The 21,840-nt window shown below is 40.6% G+C and overlaps 1 protein-coding gene across 1 annotated transcript in view; it reads right to left on the reverse strand.

Moving 5' to 3' along the window:
- Positions 1 to 11,543: 11,543 nt before the first annotated feature.
- The window catches only part of LOC136862874 (putative methyltransferase C9orf114), a 73,521-nt gene continuing 63,224 nt past the window's right edge, over positions 11,544 to 21,840 (reverse strand). Inside the window, exon 3 of the mRNA XM_067139148.1 lies at positions 11,544 to 12,175. Within this exon, the coding sequence (XP_066995249.1) occupies positions 11,596 to 12,175 (580 nt within the window). The 3' untranslated portion in view covers positions 11,544 to 11,595. The remainder of the gene's footprint in view (positions 12,176 to 21,840) is intronic.

The following is a 21,840-nucleotide window of genomic DNA, read 5'->3' on the forward strand; positions in this document are numbered from 1 at the left end:
ATTATCTCCCCTTACCCGAATATCACTTACTCCTAGCACATCCAGATGCATCCTCTTTGCTGACTCAGCCAGTTCTACCTTCTTTCTTCCATAAGACTCCATTACTCCCATAGGTCCGAGGCTTGCTTAAAGTGTTCTGAGCTCGGTTAATTCATGAAGCAGGATGCTGCCCTACTTGCACACAGTCCAAGTGAGATCTCTCCTCTAACGGGTTATGGACCACCGGTGAATTGTATAGTCCTAGCCGCCTGAGCACAAGGAGGGCCACGACTCAGAATATGTCCGAGATGCCCACTCCCATTCCATAGCAACTGTTATCCCGACTCTCAGGACCACTTACTAGGCCACTCAGCCGTTGCCCATGGTTCACGAACTAGGACGTGACTACAGTAACCCACAACTTAAGGAAATCGAAATTTATTCCGTCTCATCTTCACTCAGTAATATCGATATTCCTTCATTCTCTTTTATTTATTCATTATTCTCTGGAAGGGAAAAGGGCTTTAAAAGAAGGGCAATTATATGACAAACAGAACAATCATGTTGCTACTAAAATGTTATGCACTATACATAGGGTTTTACGTGCACCGTTGATGATAAGGCTTTACTAACGATATATGTGCTTTTGATAATCTCTTCTTAACAAGATCTTCTAACTCTACCGTTACCGGCCCCAGGAATCTCACTGTTCTCTTGGGATCCGAACATTTATAACACAGCGTGGCCGCGATCTGGTTTGCCGCCGAGCTTATGGGAAACATTTTCACCACAATCAGGTCTCCCACATCCAGTACGACGTTTCTCCTTCCTCGGTTGAATCTTTTAACCACCCGGTCACGGGCTCTGACCAAGTGCGCAACAGCTTCCTTCCATTTAGACTGAATATTCATGCTCCTCGACGGCTCAGGCAGATACCCAATGTCCCATTTCAATTGGAGCGGGTCAGCCAGGGTTCGTCCTATAAACAGATCAGCTGGAGTATGGCGGTGACACTCGTGCAGAGCATTGTCGAAGGCTATAACAAAAAATGACAAATTTTCGTCCCAGTCGCGCTGATCAGCGCTGTGAAACGCAGTTAGACAAGATTTAAAATTGCTGTGAAACCGTTCAACGTGAGAAGGCTTAGGGTAGTGGGGGCTCAGAAAAACATGCTTTACTCCCCACCCAAAACACAGGTGACGGAATTTATCAGTGACCAAGACTTTCGGGGGTACAAATACTCCAAAAATGTGTCGGGTTAAAAGGAGGACGGCGCTGTTCGAGTTAATTTTACGGACTGGGAACAACCATACAAATTTAGAAAATGCATCGACAACGGACAGTATTCCAACGTTGCCATTTCTACACTTCATGAGGGGACCGAAATAATCAACGAACAACTTTTCGCCGGGGTACGTCGCGACGTCGGCGGAGTGGAGTCCTATAAGAGAAGATTGAGCCAATTTACACCGTTTGCAAACGTCGCAAATTTTCACGTACTCTAATATGTCCTTTTTAAGATTAGGCCAAAAGAAATCACAAGAGATTCGATTCAAGGTTTGGAACTGACCTAAATGAGCGCCCATGTAAGGGTCATGATAGTAGTGCAACATCATGGACCTTAGCTTGAGAGGAACGTAAATTTTGTCATTACCTTTCTTACGGCTACGATGGACCAGTAACCCTCTTTTGACACTAAGCGACTTGTCTCGAAGAGACCCTTCTGCGACTCTTTTAATCAATTCCCGACACTCACTGTCATCTTGTTGGTGCTCAGAAATATCCGTGAAGGACCAAGGATAATTTTGCAGGATATTGATACCTTCAATGCTTTCAAGCTGACCACAATTTTCCTCGGGCTCGACCTCAGACTCTTTTACCCCGTCGAACATACGTGACAGACAGTCGGCCACAACATTCTCCTTTCCACAAACGTGAACAACCCTAAATTTGTAGGCTGACAAACGGAGTATCCACCTAGCTGTTCTACCAAGTCGCTTGACATTGGCGTTCATCCATGATAGAGCTTGATTGTCCGTATGGACGAAGAAATGACAGTGCTCCAAGTAGGATCGGAATTTTTCAACACCTAAAACTGCGGCCAGGCATTCCTTCTCGTAAATAGAATAACGTAACTCTGCTCCATGCAGCAGCTTGCTATAATAAGCGATAGGGACCAGTTTCCCTTCCGCTTTGGATTGGTTAAGTACGGCAGAAATGGCAAGTTCACTGGAGTCACACTGCAGGACAGTCACGGGAAAAATCAGGAGTGTAGGACAGGGGCTCGACAAAGGGCATTTTTCAACTGATCGAAGACACGGCCTTGATCTTCGCCCCAAACGAAACGGCAGTTTTTCCTTAACAGGTTTAAGGAGGCCGAAATTTCCGAAAAGTCTTTGATGAAACGGCTGTAAAAGCCAACCATACCAAGAAACCTCCTCACGCCACGGTCATTCTTAGGCCGAGGAAACTCTTTGATGCATTTGACGCGGAATCAGAAATGATGTGACCAAGGAAATTCAAGCGTTTGGAAGACACCTTCTTAGGATTTATAGTGAAACCGTGCTTGCGCAGTCGACTAAGAACTTCGCGAAGATGAGCCAGGTGCTCGTCAAAGTTCGACAAAAAATAAGAAGGTCGTCCAGAAAATTGAACACATTTCAGATCTCCGAAGATCGAGTTCATCATGCGGCTCAGGGCTTGTCCACCAATAGAAATGCCCATTGGTACCTTATTAAATTCAAACAGTCCAAAAGGAGTGGTGAAAGCAGTGCACGAGCGGCTTTTAGGGTCCAAGAGAATTTGGCAATAGGCTGAATTGAAGTCTAAAACGGTGAAGAATTTAGCGCCATGAAAATGTTGAAAAGCACTTTCAATGGTGGGCAAGGGGAAGCTGTCGAAGACTATGTTTTTATTCACCTATCTATAATCCACTATAAACCTGAATCTACCGTCCTTTTTAGGGACTAGGAAGGCGGGGCTACTGAAAGGAGACTTGGAGGGACTGATCACTCTCTTTTCTAACAGGTCGTTGACACATTCTCTCATAGCAGCCAGTTTAGGGGGCGAGAAACCAAATGGAGGAGATCTAACGGGGGTATCGTCTTTGAGTTCAATGGTATAGGAGACATTTTTAGCGCATCCCAAATCAGCAGCTAAAACATCAGAGAATTCTTCCAAGAAACTGTTCAACATTAGGTTTTGATTATCAGTTAATTCGCACGAGGCGTTGGGGAGTTGGGATTTCGCGAGGGCGCATACAGTAGCACGTTGGAAAGGGACTTGGAAAGGATAACTTACGCCTGATTTGAATCGAAAGGCAAGGCTACGAATAATGAAATCAATAGACAGACCTGTTGCCAACATAAAATCAGTTCCTAAAATAACTGGCACAGATAGATCGGGAACTTTGAACGTCCAATCCCACGAAAGACCATGAATTTTAATATGGCACTTGACTCGACCAACCGGACATATCTGCCGACCATCAACAGACATGAACTTTCCTAAGCTCTTACGGCCTTGGAGATACTCTTAAACTCATAGAAGACACAAGGGATTGGTTCACAAGGGAAGCGCACGAACCGGTATCTAATAAGGCATACAATATGCGCGATCCAACATAAACCTTGGCTCAGGGTGTAGACGAGGGAAGGCCCCAGATCTTTTTATTAACACCAACTCCAGGCGCCAACGACGGGACATCACGCCGGCGCGCCTTTAGTTTTCCTGCCGAGAGTTGCATAGAGGACACACGTGCTGAGTGACACCAGCAAGACCACAGTTCGAGCACCTTAGAGGGGACTTAGACCAACGTGCCCTATTTTCACACAATTCCAGCATTTTCTTGTAGTAGTGTCGTTCACAGTAGGCGAGTTACAAGGCTGAATGGCATTAACGCAGCGTTGAGGCGTAGATACAACGCTGGACCAGCGCTCGTGACTGCTAACGGGGCAAGTCGGAAGAGGAAGTGCACCAAAAGACACTGACTTAGCGGGTGCGCGATAGGCAACGTCGGGAAAGGAACAATTAGATGGAGTAGGAGGTGGACGATACAATTTATTTTGACTGGATGTGGACTCGAACTCGCGGCCTAAATTAATGACATCTTCAACGCTTTCGACGTGAGATCTTTTCATGTATAATTTATAATCAGGGGTTAGATTGCCATAAAACTGGCCAAAGACTTCGGATTCCGGCACCTTTAAACACATACGGTTAAACAAGGTTAAAATACCGGTAGCATAATTGTCAATTCCTTCTCCTATCCCTTGCGTCCTCCTGAAAATTTCTTGCTTTAAACAGTAGTCCATGTCGGACAACCCAAAACGTTGTTTGATGCGAGTGCCAAAATCGTCCAATGACTGAACGCTAGCTTTTATCAGCCTGAACCATTTCAACGCTGGCCCCTCCAGCATTCCCGGGATAACAGGGACGAATAAGTCAAGGGGTAATGAGCTACATTCGGCGATATCTTCGACCCGCTCGGGAAATTCGATAACGCTGGAGCTATTCCTTTCCCCAGAAAAAATCAGTTTCCATTTCCTCACTACATCAAAAACATGGTTAATACCGGCAGTACGATCACTACCGGGTCTCGAATTTGGGGAAACAGGGTCAACACGGTTCTCGTCGAGGGCACAATTCCTACAAGCAATAGCGTTCCTATCCTCAAAGCATCTATCACTATCGCTACCGGACACAAGCGACGCATTGAGCTCATCAATACCTTGTCTCTTGATTTTCAAGGTCGGAGTTTCCCCCGGCAAGAACTTCACTATCATTATTCATCTCGAGAATGTTCTGACTTTCCATATTATAAGCACTGTTACAGCGGTAGCAAACACAACACACATATACAAATGGTCACAATAATTCATGAATTAGTAACAACACTCAGGATTAGAATCAGAAAATAAAGGCTTTATAAGGCTTAACCTAGGGACAATCAGGACTGACCTAACATACATTTCCAGCTCTACCTCGTCCGATTCTATTTCAGAGGAGATATCCTACTCGAGCACGCTTCTGCTACCATTTGCACCACCCCCATCCCTATCGATGACGCGAGACGTGAAATGATACGCACGTAGTGGAAAAATGAGGCGTGGACCACGACTAAGAAAGGCCAGGAGAACACAGCCTTGAGCTGAAAACGTCCCTCATTATTGATGAATAAGGATATCAATCTAATTCTACAGCAATAAAATCCGAATTAAACTTAAATGAGGGTTTATTGGTAAAGTAAATTTGAAACAGGTAAGCAAAATAGTGATGTCAATAACTTAAAAAGGGAAAGAGATTGTAACATAAACATACCTCGTTCAATGGATGTCAAAACATTATAACGTTAGCGCGGCATTATTACATTCCAAGAATAGAAAATTCTAAATTCCCATGGAGGGAATTAGATATTTTTCACCAATAGAGCATGTCAAAAGTGTCAAAAACATATCAGATGTAAGGCTTTTCAGGCGTTTGCTCTATTAAACAGCGTTTTGTCTTAGGTCTGACACTAGACTCATCACAGTGGGATGTGTCAGACCCTACCCCCTGACGCTGTGGTCTATGCAGGTGAACTTATCAGAAGCCTATATAAGAGGAACAGTCTGATAATTGCATACAGGAGATAAATCTCCACAATGGGTTTATTGCCCGCCTAGCAATTCCGAATGGAAAATTCTAAATTCCCATGGAGGGAATTAGATATTTTTCACCAATAGAGCATGTCATGTATGCAGTTATCAGACTGTGCCTCTTATATAGGCTTCTGATCAGTTCACCTGCATACACCCCAGCATCAGGGGGTAGGGTCTGACACATCCCACTCTGATGAGTCTAGTGTCAGACCTAAGACAAAACGCTGGTTAATAGAGCAAACGCCTGAAAAGCCTTACATCTGGTATGTTATGATTTTGACATTTTTGACATGTTCTATTGGTGAAAAATATCTAATTCCCTCCATGGGAATTTAGAATTTTCCATTCGGAATGACTAGGCGGGCAATAATTCCATTACCGGGCGAGTTGACCGTGCGTGTAGAGGCGCGCGGCTGTGAGCTTGCATCCGGGAGATAGTAGGTTCGAATCCCACTATCGGCAGCCCTGAAGATGGTTTTCCGTGGCTTCCCATTTTCACGCCAGGCAAATGCTGGGGCTGTACCTTAATTAAGGTCACGGCCGCTTCCTTCCAACTCCTAGGCCTTTCCTATCCCATCGTCGCCATAAGACCTATCTGTGTCGGTGCGACGTAAAGCCCCTAGCAAAAAATAAAAATATAATTCCATTGTGGAGATTTATCTCCTGTATGCAGTTATCAGACTGTGCCTCTTATATAGGCTTCTGATAAGTTCACCTGCATACACCCCAGCGTCAGTGGGTAGGGTCTGACATATCCCACTCTGATGAGTCTAGTGTCAGACCTAAGACAAAACGCTGGTTAATAGAGCAAACGCCTGAAAAGCCTTACATCTGATATGTTTTTGACATTTTTGACATGTGCTATTGGTGAATAATATCTAATTCCCTCCATGGGAATTTAGAATTTTCCATTCGGAATTACTAGGCGGGCAATAATTCCTCTTATATAGGCTTCTGATAAGTTCGCCTGCATATACCCCAGCGTCAGTGGGTAGGGTCTGACACATCCCACTGTGATGAGTCTAGTGTCAGACCTAAGACAAAACGCTGGTTAATAGAGCAAACGCCTGAAAAGCCTTACATATGATAAGTTATGTTTTTGACATTACACTCCAAGATACAGATAAATATTATCAGAAGCTCGCCGCCTCAAATATAACCTCGTTACATCATGTGCAGGTATTAACACAGCTCACACGTCCCAGTTAGGTCGTCCTTTTTACGAGATTGACTTCTTTCAAGCATATATAGTCTTTTTGCTCATTATCCACACAACAACAATAGCCATATCTCTACGAAAAAACCTCTCCGCATCATGGAGAAGAAAAGGCAGGTAAAACAAATACAAAAGACAATATCACGCCAGAGAGAGGAATGTCTCTGGACCAAAGAAGTGTATTAAAATCAAAGGAGAAAACACTCGCACGCGCATCGCCCACAAGAATGAAAGTAAACAAACATGGCTGCCTCACGGGCAAGCAAGTGCCCGAGACAGAGACCAAGACAAAATAAGTAATACTGTACCGAGAACCAAAAAAAGGTACAGAAACTAAATTAAAAATGAAAATAGAACTGACCGGTACATCATCTTTCCGCTCCCCTCACTCACGCACACACTCCCAAACTCACACACATATGCCAGCACGGCAGGCAATACAAGCGGTCACTCCAATTAATAAAGTCCAACACCAATCCATATAGGGTAACTCACCTGGTCACGAACTGCAGGTCTCTCGTACACCAGACAGCAGTGTGCACGACGCAAACAATATAACAACAATATCGGAAGAATCCCGTACTCAAAACCACCATGTCACGTGCCCCGTACGACGAGAATGGAGCTTCCAGTCAACACGGGGAACACAGATATATTTGATGGCGAAATACCATACGATGCAGTACACATAAATGGAATCAATTAGAGACTCAGTTATCATCATGGCATAGTCACAAACATACTAACAAACACACGTCCCATTCATGCTGTTTGGGGCGGAGGACGCATAACGATCAGCCATAATCAGTAGGGCCAATAGTAATACTAAAGAACTGCAGAACCAAAGTTAAACAAGAATTAACTTACCTGCGATATGAATAATCAAAATAATAAGATGCATGTTACTATGAGCAAGGTTTGAATATATTAAACAAACACCCATTTATAAGATAGGAATGCAGCTCTGGTCTGTGTGGGCTCCATTGTTAATTCATCTCCCATAAACAAAGCAAAGATACCCTTTAGAGATATAATACATCTCGTCTCGCAAAAGGAATGATCTTCTGTGCTTATATCAAACAGTGCTGCCCTCTCCAGTACATTGTCAGAAACACATAAGCTATTCGAATTGAGGCCATAGGAAGCCATTTACTTATTGAAAAAACGTCACATTTATGAACATGCCATTAGGCATGGCTCACACGTATGACACTTTTCTTGAAGAATTAAAAATAGTTCATATAGCACTTTTTAGTGAAGATAATTTTTAGTAGATATCTTAGGTTCTTGAGCACTCTTGCTGTAATAAAAACTCTTAGAATGTGAGACTATTAGTACTGATATGGATTTTATGAGATCTAAGGAAAAGAAAATAAAGTAAAAATAAGAAATAGAAAAGTGAAAATGGTAAGATAAGTAGTATTATGAGGCTCACTTTAATTTAGCCTTGTCATGAAGTACAAGAGGAAGTAAGAACCGAAAACTGAACATACGTATAGGACATGAGGGGGTAAGGAAGTAAGGGGAGTAGTTTAAGGTGGGTCAGAGGGGTGTTGTGGTAAGGACAAGTAGCGCGAGAAGGTGTTGTGTATTACATGGAAGATTAAACGCATACTTGTCAACTTGAAGCTTTTGAAAACGAAGATAAGGAAGTCAAAAAGAATGTTTGGTTTTTTCAGAAAAATAGCTAAGATTTTCGTTGGGATTAAAATATTGATCAAGGTGTATTAAACAATTTTCAGTGATATCAAAAAAATTCTCAGCAATAGGGCAACACATGCAAGACGTAAAACATCATTTCACTACGTTAGACCAAGACATTGAAATTATCAGTACCCTAAACAAAGGCCCTCTTCTTGATATCACTGAAAATTGTTTAATACACCTTGATCAATATTTTAATCCTAACCAAAACCTTAACAATTTGTCTGAAAAACCAAACATTCTTTTTGACTTCCTTATCTTAGTTTTCAAAAGCTTCAAGTTGACAAGTAGGCGTTCAATCTTCCATGTAATACACACCAACTTCTCGCGCTACTTGCCCTTACCAGAACAACCCCCTGACCCACCTTAAACTACTCCCCTTACTCCCTTACCCCCTCCTATCCCCTACCTATGTTCAATTTTCGGTTCTTACTTCCTCTCGTACTTCATGACAAGGCTAAATTAAAGTGAGCCTCATAACACTACTTACCTTACCATTTTCACTTTTCTATTTCTTATTTTAAATTTCTTTTCTTTTCCTTAGATCTCATAAAATCCATATCAGTACTAACAGTCTCATATTCTAAGAGTTTTTATATATACCACTATCCACCTTCTGAAGTACTAAAACAAAATCATATCATTTGTTACCTAGCAGCAAATTTTATTCCTTGAATAACAACAATTGTGAATTATACCGCATCATTTTTTTAACCTCAAGATCTACAGCAAGAGTGCTCAAGAACCTAAGATATCTACAAAAAATTATCTTCACTAAAAAGTGCTACATGACTTCTATTTTTAATTCTTCAAGAAAAGTTTCATAAGTGTTACAACTGTGTTGACTTCTTGCTATTTTTGTATCGGCTGATGATGACATGGACATATGTCGAAACCGGTCCCATAACATATTGAACATGTTGCTACATTAATTTGTGCAACAATATTATTGTATGGAATAGGTGGAACATCTTTCTCTTTCTAGCATTGTAATTACTAGTTCAATACGGATCAGTGATGAAGTTTTTAAATTTAAAAGCCTGGAAATGTACTGCATGTCCAAGTATGAACCCTTTAATACCATTAAAGAAAGTGAAAACAGGATGTCAGTATCTTAAACTGTTCACGACTTATTTGAGATGGACGTCTTAGCTGAATAACCCTGTATAGTTTGTGAAAAACTGTAGATAAGATGTACACCTACCTGGATACTAGAGGCGTGCATTATTCGAACTTAAGATGGGGAAAGATGTGTGTTGGTGGTTGCATATGCAGCAAAGCACATGAGTGGGACATATAATCTAAAATGCCCAAGTTTGATCCAGTTCTTTTGACAGGGGTGATGGGTAACGCTCTCAAGACAGATTCTCCAGTGCTGTGAGCTGTGCGATGTCCCACTAACTATGAGTGTAACCTTGATAGTATATCATCAACAGTTCTCATATAGAAATGTGTGCGGCCATAAATTTTGTCAAAAGCCTTAGGAAAGTACTGCATGTTGAACTGTGAACCCCTCAATACAATTAACGAAAGTGAAAACAGATGTTAGTATCTTAAACTGTTCACGACTTATTTGAGGCAGACATCTTAGCTGAATAACCCTGTATAATTTGTGAATAACTGTAGAGAGGATGTACACCTACCTGGATACCTCGCAATTGTCGATAGGGTAGCTACTTGTGATGAAGACCAGGCCGGGGGTGTTCAGCGACGATTCCCCTTCATTGATATTATGTGTTTTTAAGTGCCGGATTATCCTGGAAGTAATTCTGCTGATGTATTTTACTTCTTTTGAGCAAACAACACGGTGGGCTGTATTATGTGGCATCTCTTCAAAATAACTGACATCCATGACTTACGTTGCATTTCAGACATCATCTTAAAGTTGTTGCACACATTAGACACAATTACAGATTGCACCGTCATATACCGAAGTACCTAATTATGATGCAAATACTTGATAACATTGTAAGGAATTATTTCCTTTGTCACAAAAATATTGGTGCACACAAGTAATGGTCATATGATATTGAATGTGAGATCTGATAACGATATACACCTACCTGTCAAAAGAATTAGCGCAAGCTCAGGCATTTTAGATTACACATTGCACTCATGGGTAATGGTGGTTGCATACGCAGCAAGATGCATCTTGCCCCATCTCGAGTTCGAATAATGCACGCCTCTAATATCCAGGTAGGTGTACCTACAGTAGCTGTCAGTTTCTGTACTTAGCCTACTCATTCATGTACTTATCGCTGCACACAATGCCAGAATGCATATCCGTTATAAGATGTTACACTACGTCAAAATAGACCTCGATAGAAATGAACGCTCTAGTCATTTGTTGACACATATTTACGGAATGGAGAAGACCTGTGGTTGGCTATTCGCATACTCAACACAAACAACATTTAGCTCTGTCTACCTGCAGGCCTACGGTATGCTGCTCGCCACACAATGTGGGGACAATGCTTTTGAGATCTCTCGAAATTTCTCGCAAGAAATAATGTCTGTGCTTGTGTTGAGAAATCTTAAAACCTCGTCTCAGAGTGTCCATCACTACCTCAGCCACCATGTGCAGCCATTTCGATTTTAACACTGCCTGCATCTCAATTCCTAAGTTTGGACTTACATTACCAAATGGCAGAGAAACAGGAACTCTTTAGTGGCCTATGACAGATTTTTAATCATGTAATTTTGAAAGGTAAACACCAAATGTGTTACCAAAGAACTTTTACACGTTGACCTCATAAGACGTGGAGAGATAAACTTTCACGCCCTTCAAAAATTTGTCCATAATTTCGGTCCCAATGACCTGCACAGGGACCATTCACAAGCATGGATATTCAAAAATATTACAGTAGTCATTTTTACTACTGAAGTGTTACCAGGACATTAAAACGGATAGGAAAGAGTAGACCTACTATGTTAAATTCACTACAAAAAGGGCTTAAAATGAAACTGATGGACCAGCAATCAAGAATACATAAATAAAATAAAACTTCATACTAGAATTGTTCTTTTTTCTAAATACTCCACTTTTGCAATACATTTCTAATCAGAAACACCATCTTTAGGTGGTAATTCTGGTACTAACTTGGTTCTAAGAGTTGATAAACTAATAAGGATAGCTTCTTCAGTCCGAATAGTACGGGATCCTTGTTTAGGACACGTGTTAATGTAATGATCAAATAGAAGTGCTGGATCATCCACCTTGAGCAGTTCATCTGCCTCCAGAGCTGCTTCAAGGCCGTTCAAACCTCCAAACACAATTATAGCATGTTTATATGGTTGCAGGTTGCGTTTCTTTAATTTATCAACTGAAATTCCTTTGTCAGATGTGCCAATCGTAAGATCATAACCATTAGAATAAGGAGCTTGTGAGAAAACTGAGCTGAGAGACGAAGCCACACGCACTGAGTAGCCCCAATATACACCGATAGAAGCACGTGGAAGATGTGGTGATACAACTACACCATGCAGTTTCCGAGAGCCTGGTTGAGATGGGAGCAACTTAACAGTCACACGCAGTCCTGGAGTCAGGCAACGGTCTACTTGAACATCTCTGAGTAGACCCACGTTAACCATTGAACCTTTACCTGGCTTGACAGGGCAATTGGACACTACGCCTTCCCTGGAAACAAAGAGAATAAAGCTTATAGCACATTCTTTAATGCAACTGCTGATTTTGGATTATATTATCTTTCCATAGCTGCACACATACTCTACATGGGAAAATAATAATCACCACCACCAGACAAGAATTTTACATAGGTATACACAGCAGGGGCGGCTTTTCAGGTGAAGTAGGTGAAGTGCCACTTCACCACTTATTTTTACCATAATGAATTACTTAAATTTATTTTTCTTATGACATTTGTTGGTTTTACGGAAAGAAAATGTTTTATTGTACGGCGTTTGGAGCACCAAGAGCTTGCATCGCTTGATGAGAACCAGGGGAACTCACGAAAGTGCCGGCTGTCGACCACAGTACGGCGCGTGAGACTGAGTGAAGACGAGAGATTCCGCAGCTGCCTCTACCTCCCAAGTGCTCCCTCCTAACGCTTGGCCTTGGCGGTTGCCATGACAACCATGACGTCACCTGCATACTTTCCACATAGCAGAATGTGCAAGTGAAGTTGTCGGAGGATCGGAATGTTTTGTCTTCCGTGCGTCATCCTGTGTGAAGTACGAGTACTTACGCATTGTGCTTCGTTCGTAGTGTTGTGCTGTTTTATTTAAACATGTATTCTATTTATGACATAGTGTTTATTTTATTATAAACACCATTTTCACGTTGGAGAAACGAAGATCAGAATGAAGTTCTACGTTTTGATCACCCTACTGAATCACTGCAGATTTGTGCTATAAAAGAAGTGAAACATTCCAGTAAATCTTACAATCTTAGTTTCAAATGATCGTGGTTTAAGGAATTTCCAAGGTTCTGCTCCTCTCCAGCTCTACAGAAGTTGTTTTGTTGGGCCTGCTTGCCTTTTATCAATAAAAATAAAGAAGGATTTTCAGCCCTTTTGAACATAACACGTTCTTCACATAAGCACTCAGATTCTGTAGAACATATAATATGGCAACTAGATTTGAAGACATTGGAAACAAACCAAAATATGATCTCTGATGTCCTGAAGGAAAATGCCAGACTGTATATTGTAACTGTACAGTTTAATAAAAATGTACATTTAAACAGGCTTTTCCTTCAGTTGGTAATTGATGCAGTGCTCTATTTAAGTAAGCAAGAACTAGCTTTTCGTGGTCATGACGAAACATTAAATTCAATAAATCGTGGTCAAGTGCTGGACCCTCCGCCAGTCACAAGTACGAGGCACGAGTACAAAACAACCAAAAACAACACGTAATTCCTAAATCTTGTCCACCTCTGTGGTGTAGTGGTTAGTGTGATTAGCTGCCACCCCGGAGGCCCGGGTTCGATTCCCGACTCTGCCACGAAATTTGAAAGTGGTACGAGGGCTGAAACGGGGTCCACTCAGCCTCGGGAGGTCAACTGAATAGAAGTGGACTCGATTTCCACCTCAGCCATCCTGGAAGTGGTTTTCCGTGGTTTCTCACTTCTCCTCCAGACAAATGCCGGAATGGTACCTAACTTAAGGGCACGACCGCTTCCTTCCCTCGTCCTTGCCTATCAATTCCCATCCCTGTTTAGCATAGTAGGTCAGGCCGCCTGGGCGAGGTGCTGGTCATTCTCCCCAGTTGTATCCCCGACCCAATGTCTCACGCTCCAAACACTTCCCTTGGGGCGGTAGAGGTGGGATCCCTCGCTGAGTCTGAGGAAAAAACCAACCCTGGAGGGTAAGCAAATAAAGCAATAAAGAAGTTCCTAAATCTGTCTCTCGAAACCGAACGGGTTATAGCTCTTCAATCAATATCAATCATTCAATCAATCAATACTGATCTGCATTTAGGGCAGTCGCCCAAGTGGCAGATTCCCTATCTGTTGTTTTCCCAGCCTTTTCTTAAACGATTTCAAGGAAATTGGAAATTTATTCACCATACTTTACAGCCACGAGCCACCACTGATACACAGGGTGAAGATTGGGGATGGCTGCCGAGTTGTACTTCCTCTTAAACAATGATAATGATTACCCAAATACCATGAAGATCAGAATACCAGGACACTGAAGTCTTGGTTATCAAGGCACAGCATTTCTCAAGTTCTGATTCATTAAACTAAGGAATAACAAACCTGCACAGCTTCTATAACAAACCCTTGACGGGCTGACTGATTGCATACCAAGGAAGATTCAAGCATATATCACTGAAAGGGCATGCTAGTAAGGTTAGTGTCTATAATATAAACTAAGATGCCAATGCCCTTTCTTGAACAAACATTCTTTCATTCGTTTGTGGGTGAGCAACAGATATTGCAATTATATGCTACATTTACATGTCTTTTGAGTTAAATATCGTGGACTGTTCAGTGATGCAAGAGATATTTTCTGGGACATATTTCAATGACCAAAGCACAATAAACTAAAACTGTCTGTACTAAATTGAAAACTAAAGTGATTTTCTCTCTCTTATCCTAAATGATCATATGGTATTCAACTGCCTCTAAATAATCCTTGCTTTGCATACTGTAAAAAGAAGTAACGTAAAAAGAAGGCATATCAGAAATGGCTCCAAACAAGGGTCGATGCAGACAGGGAATTGTACATAGATGAAAGAAACAGAGCGAAACAAACAGCTGTTGAATCCAAAAGGAAGTCGTGGGAAGATTTTGGTAATAACCTGGAAAGGTTAGGTCAAGCAGCAGGGAAGCCTTTCTGGACAGTAATAAACAATCTTAGAAAGGGAGGGAAAAAGGAAATTAACAGTGTTTTGGGTATTTCAGGTGAACTCATAGTAGATCCCAGGGAATCACTGGAGAGGGAGGTAATATTTTGAACATCTTCTCAACACAAAAGTAAATCTTCCTGGTGGTGTTGCGAATAGACAAGCTCATGAGGAGGAGGAAAATGATGTTGGTGAAATTACGTTTGAGGAAGTGGAAAGGATGGTAAATAAACTCCACTGTCGTAAAGCAGCAGGAATAGATGAAATTAGACCTGAAATGGTGAAGTATAGTGGAAGGCAGGGATGAAATGACTCCATAGAGTAGTAAGATTAGCACAGAGTGTTGGTAAGGTACCTTCAGATTGGACAAAAGCAGTAACTGAACCTATCTATAAGCAAGGGAACAGGAAGGATTACAACAACTATCGAGATATCTCACTGATTAGTATACCAGGCAAAATATTCACTGGCATCTTGGAAGGGAGGGTGCGATCAGTCGTTGAGAGGAAATTGGATTAAAACCAGTGTGGTTTTAGACCACAGAGGAGCTGTCAGGATCAAATTTTTAGTATGCGCCAGGTAATTAAAAAATGTTACAAGAGGAATAGATAGTTGTGTTTATGTTTCGTTGATCTAGAGAAAACATATGACAGGGTACCAAGGGAAATGATGTTCGCCATACTGGAGTACTGTGGGATTAAGGGTAGATTATTAAAATCGATCAACGGCATTTATGTTGACAATTGGGCTGCAGTGAGAATTGATGGTAGAATGAGTTCTTGGTTGAGGGTATTTACAGGGATTAGACAAGGCTGTAATTTTTCATCTTTGTTGTTCGTAGTTTACATGGATCATCTGCAAGAAGGTATAAAGTGTCAGGGAAGGATTCACTTAGATGGAAATGTAGTAAGGAGTCTCGCCTATGCTGACGACTTGGTCTTAATGGCAGATTGTGCCAAAAGCCTGCAGTCTCATATATTGGAACTTGAATATAGGTGCAATGAGTATGGTATGAAAATTAGCCTTTCGAAGACTAAATTGATGTCAGTAGGTAAGAAATTCAACAGAAATGAATGTCAGATTGGTGATACAAAGCTGGAACAGGTAGACAATTTCAAGTATTTAGGTTGTGTGTTCTCTCAGAATGGTAATATAGTGAGATTGAGTCAAGGTGTAGTAAAGCTAACGCAGTGAGCTCGCAGTTGCGATCAGTAGTATTCTGTAAGATGGAAGTCAGCATCCGGACGAAAATATCTTTCCATCGGTCTGTTTTCACATCAACTTTATTTTATGGGAGCAAAATCTGGGTGGATTCAGGATACCTTATTCATATGTTAGAAGTAACAGACATGAGAATGATTGCTGGTACAAACAGATGGGAACAATGACAGGAGGACACTCTGAATGAGGAGCTTAAGGCTAAGTTAGGAAGGAACTCGATGGATGAACATAAACCGGCTTCGGTGGTGGGGTCATGTGAGGCGAATGGAGGAGGATAGGTTACCCAGGGGAATAATGGACTCTGTTATGGAGGGTAAGAGAAGTAGAGGGAGATGGTGGTGGTGGTGGTGGTGGTGGTGGTGGTGGTGGTGGTGGTGGTGGTGATTATTGTTTTAAGAGGAAGTACAACTGGGCAACCATCCTCAAGTAGAGGGAGACCAAGACAATGATGGTTAGACTCAGTTTCTAACGATTTAAAGATAAGAGATATAGAACTAAATGAGGCCACAGCACTAGTTCAAAATAGAGGATTGTGGCAGCGTTTAGTAAATTAACAGAGGATTGCAGACTGAGCGCTGAAAGGTATAACCGTCTATAATGATGTATGTATGTATTGCATACTGTCCTAAATTTCTTACAACTGCTATATTAACACATCTCAATGAATGTCACAGATCTAATGGGAAGGAAATCGTCATCTCATTGCTCCGAGTTGTGTCATTAATCCACAGCAGTCAGGCAGAAACGTGTCTCTTGAACTGGGGATTAATTATTTCACTTTAAAAAAGCCTGTTCCACAACTTGAAACAGATCATTTCGATTAAAGCTTTTGCAAGTGCTACACAAAGATGATCTGGGCTGCCATCTGGAGTTCTGTGAATGGTTTTTCATTCAATACAAAGCTGATCCTGGATTTTGGAAAGAAAAAAAAAAACTATATGAAACTCATCTTTTAAACATTGAGTGACTGAAGTAGAATTTCAATTGAAGTTGTCATAAGACCATTCTCTTTTTTTCTTTTTTTTCTTTCTTTTGAAGGAAGTGTTATTAATGACCTGATATCTTGAGATGTTACAACAAGTGGTAATTGATAAAACTTGAAAGAAGCTTTTCTCAGAAACCATAAGATCTGCATCACTTCCGACAACTGTCTTAATTGTTAATCAGTTATGCTCTGCAATCTATATAACACTACCTAAACAATGCAAACTGTGTATTAAGAAACAATATCTAATTTGAACTTTGTAAAGGAATGAATAATTAAAGGTTTCAGTGGATAAAATTATCTCAGAGACTAGAAGGCCTAAAAAGCTGCATGTGCAGAAGTAGCTCCTAGCTTGTAAAAGTCACAGAACATTCTCACAGGGATCCCATAAAAGAAGGCAGAGCCATGAACCTACTATGCTGTTGTAGCAGGTGGAGAGGTGATACTCCGACGTGGGGTGTCCCAAGAGGAGTCCTCACCGGATCACCGGCAGACTTGAGCGAAATAAAATGGCTCTCGCGGACCAAACACACTCCACAATTTCATTCATCATCATACTATATTTCATTAATCACCTTTCCTGATCACAACTGGAATTGTAAATCCTGACCACGGTCAGAACACTGATCAATGATCAGACAATGAACCAAACATGGAGAGTCTTCTAATGAAAGAATCCACCGGCTTGGACATACAACATCGTAGGCCCAAGAAAAGACACCATTCGGATACGGTAGGGTGTCACTTAGAAGATCGTGGCGAGTCGGAGCACCTGGTAGCCCAACAGATAAACTGCAGACACAGACTTAAATTCAGTAAACCAGGGAAATTCTCTTTCTTTGCAACAATAAACATAAACTTGATAATGAAAATTGGAAAGTTGAAACACTTAACAGATGTAATGGATCAATAATAATAATAATAATAATAATAATAATAGCCCTTCAGGAACTTCAGAACACAGATCAGGACCCACTTGAATGTGCAGGATATTGCCTTTAAAAAGGACCTCCAGGAAAAAGAATAATGAAGAATGTCTCCCAATTTGGAATGGGATTCCTGGTCCATACCAGCATATTAGATTCAGTGGAGTACTTCTCATCAAATTCCCCAAGAACGCAACCTTAACGATTAAAGTAGAGAACAAAATATATACATTGATTAATGTCAATGCCCCAACAAATGACAAAAACATGAAAAATAAAGAACTGAAATATTTTGGGAAGAGCTTGACCAACAGATATCAAATATCCCTGACAACCATGTTAAAATAATACTTGGGCTGCGTTCACAAAATACGACTCCGAGTAGAGTTGGAGTAGAGTATCACGGAGTAACTGATAAGGTTGGATTCTGGAGGTCAAATGGACTGTATCGCGATTGACCTGTCTAAAGCATTTGATAGGGTGGATCATGGGAGACTACTGGCAAAAATGAGTGCAATTGGACTAGACAAAAGAGTGACTGAATGGGTTGCTATATTTCTAGGAAATAGATCTCAGAGAGTTAGAGTAGGTGAAGCTTTGTCTGACCCTGTAATCGTTGAGAGGGGAGTTCCTCAGGGCAGTGTTATCGGACCTTTATGTTTTCTTATATATATAAATGATATGAGTAAAGGAGTGGAATCGAAGGTAAGGCTTTTTGTGGATGATGTTATTCTCTATAGAGTGATAAATAAGTTACAAGATTGTGAGCAACTGCAACGTGACCTCGAAAATGTTGCGAGATGGACAGCAGGCAATGGTATGTTGATAAACGGGGTTAAAAGTCAGGTTGTGAGTTTAACAAATAGGAAAAGTCCTCTCAGTTTTAATTACTGCGTTGATGGGGTGAAAGTTCCTTTTGGGGTGTTAATATAAGGAAAGATCTTCATTGGAGTAATCACATAAATGGGATTGTAAATAAAGGGTACCGATCTCTGCACATGGTTATGAGGGTGTTTAGGGGTTGTAGTAAGGATGTAAAGGAGAGTGCATATAAGTCTCTCGTAAGACCCCAACTAGAGTATGGTTCCAGTGTATGGGACCCTCACCAGGATTACCTGATTCAAGAACTGGAAAAAATCCAAAGAAAAGCACCTCGATTTGTTCTGAGTGATTTCCGACAAAAGAGTAGCGTTACAAAAATGTTGCAAAGTTTGGGTTGGGAAGAATTGAGAGAAAGAAGAAGAGCTGCTCGACTAAGTGGTATGTGGAAATTCTAAGTTCCCAGGGAGGGAATTAGATTCTTTTCCACCAATAGAGCATATCAAAAATCAGATCAAAAATTAGATGGATGGCTTTTCCGGCGTTTGCTCTATTAACCAGCGTCCACTCTGAAGAGTCTAGTGTCAGACCTAAGACGAAACGCTGGTTAATAGAGCAAACGCCGGAAAAGCCATCCATCTAATTTTTGATCTGATATTTAAGTGGTATGTTCCGAGCTGTCAGCGGAGAGATGGCGTGGAATGACATTGGTAGACGAATAAGTTTGAATGGCGTTTATAAAAGTAGGAAAGATCACAATATGAAGATAAAGTTGGAATTCAAGAGGACAAACTGGGGCAAATATTCATTTATAGGAAGGGGAGTTAGGGATTGAAATAACTTACCAAGGGAGATGTTCAATAAATTTCCAATTTCTTTGAAATCATTTAGGAAAAGGCTAGGAAAACAACAGATAGGGAATCTGCCACCTGGACGACTGCCCTAAATGCAGATCAGTATTGATTGATTGATTGATTGATTGATTGATCTGAGTAACGGTATTTCGTGAACGCTTGGAGTGAATACAGAGTAACAGAATATGGCTAATCAATTAAGGAAGGTTATTTGTTTTACCATAACCTCATTTGCAAGGAATTTAATGTCTAATTTCCAGGCGAGTTTCTTCATAGCAGCGTGCTATATGAGTTATTACTACTTTCCTCACCAAGTTGTGCCTTAAAACAGTATCCGTTATACTTTACCTCGTAGGAACAATCTGATCACATTGATGATGAATACCAATATATCAGCTCGGCTCCATACTGGTGTACAATAAGCCATTTAGGACAACTAACTGTAAAGATTATGTTAACAACTACGACGAAACTGAATTTAAACAACATTTCCGACTGCCGGGATCAGCGTTCGAACCTCTATTCAGAGTCATTGGCCCTAAACTTTCTAAATCCAAAATCGGGGAACGAAGAAGACCGTTGCAAGACCCACGAAAAAACTTCTGGTTGATTTGGCTCTTAGCACCTGATTCGTACAGAGCCATTTCTTGAGAGTTATAAATGCACTGTGTGGTATTTTTGATCATATAATTAAAATATGAAGAAAGTTACGTATTATACATTTACCAAGGAAATCTCATAAAGTTGAGGTTAATAAATCAGCTGATCATTCATAACATGGGTATTCTTATAAAAATTAAATCATGTTATTTCTGCCGATTATTAAAATTGGTACGGTACCTATTTTTCCTGTTTTAAACGAAAATATCCCCTTCTTTAATAAATACATAATGCCCTTCTTTGTCAACAACTAGAAAATAATTTGAATTCATTGCCATGTCAATATACTCGCAGTTAATATTTTTCACCGCCACTTATGAATGCATTACTGGGCATGTCGAGTTAAATCTACCCACCTATTTACGCAGAGTAAAAAGAGTATACTCTGAGTTAACTCGAATGAATTTTCTGAATGCCTTGTAGAGTTAACTCTTTACTTTTGTGAACGGATAGGGTTAACTCCGAGTTTACTCAGAGTTGGAGAGTAGTATTTTGTGAACGCAACCCTGGAGATTTCAACACGAAAATTGGACAAGAAAGAAAGAATTGCACAGTGGTAGATAAATGGCCAGCTCATAAATTGACAAACAAGAGTGGTCAAAGACTAATTGAACTCAGCATAGACCATGGGCTTATTCTTGAAACCACAAGATTTAAGAGAAAACCGCACAAGTTAATGACCTGGAAATGCCCTAATGTTAAAATGGGCGAGTTTCAGATAGACCCTGTAGAAATAGATAAAAAGTACCACAAAGAAATCTATAATGTCAAAGTCCTTTGTGGGGTGGACATAGATTCAGACCACCCTCAAAGGTAAAAATCAAATTAACCCCAAGAAAGAAATACATACTGCCGAAAGCCACTAGGAGAAAAAAATATAACCCCAGCTACTTAATAAATAATGCATCGTATTCAGAGAGATCCAAAACAAATCTAAGCGACAAACTGGAAACGATTATTGATAAACTGAAAAACATTGCCGAAGATATTACTCCTATTAGAAGTAGAAAGAAGCACACCTGGTGGAATGAGGAATGTGATACGGCAGTACGGAAAAGGCACAAAGCATGGCTAAATGACCAACAAAAGAAAACCGAAAAACCAATCATAGATGAGTCATTCAAACAACATAAGACAAGGGGCTATTACAGGACATTTAGACAATATCAAAGTATACTCCACCCACACTCATGATGAAAAATGAACAAGGGAAACTAGCATACAATAATCATAGGTTATAAACTTCATGGTTCTGATCCATATTGAATTGCAAGTACAATGTAAATATAAATGTAAATATAAATACCGCCCTTCTACCACCTTGAAAAAATATAAGAAAAACAACTCCTCTCTTTCTATCTTTACCTTCACCGAACAAATCAACCAAGTCACCAACATTTTTAAAAAGCACGATGTAAAAGTAGCTTTCAAAACAAAGAATAGGAATGCACAAATCTTACATAATGCCACATCCATAAACAAGTTCAATAGTTATTCAAAATCAGGAGTATACAGGATCACTTGCAAC

This window comes from Anabrus simplex, chromosome 1 (genome assembly GCF_040414725.1).
Source record: "Anabrus simplex isolate iqAnaSimp1 chromosome 1, ASM4041472v1, whole genome shotgun sequence".
NCBI lineage: Eukaryota > Metazoa > Arthropoda > Insecta > Orthoptera > Tettigoniidae > Anabrus > Anabrus simplex.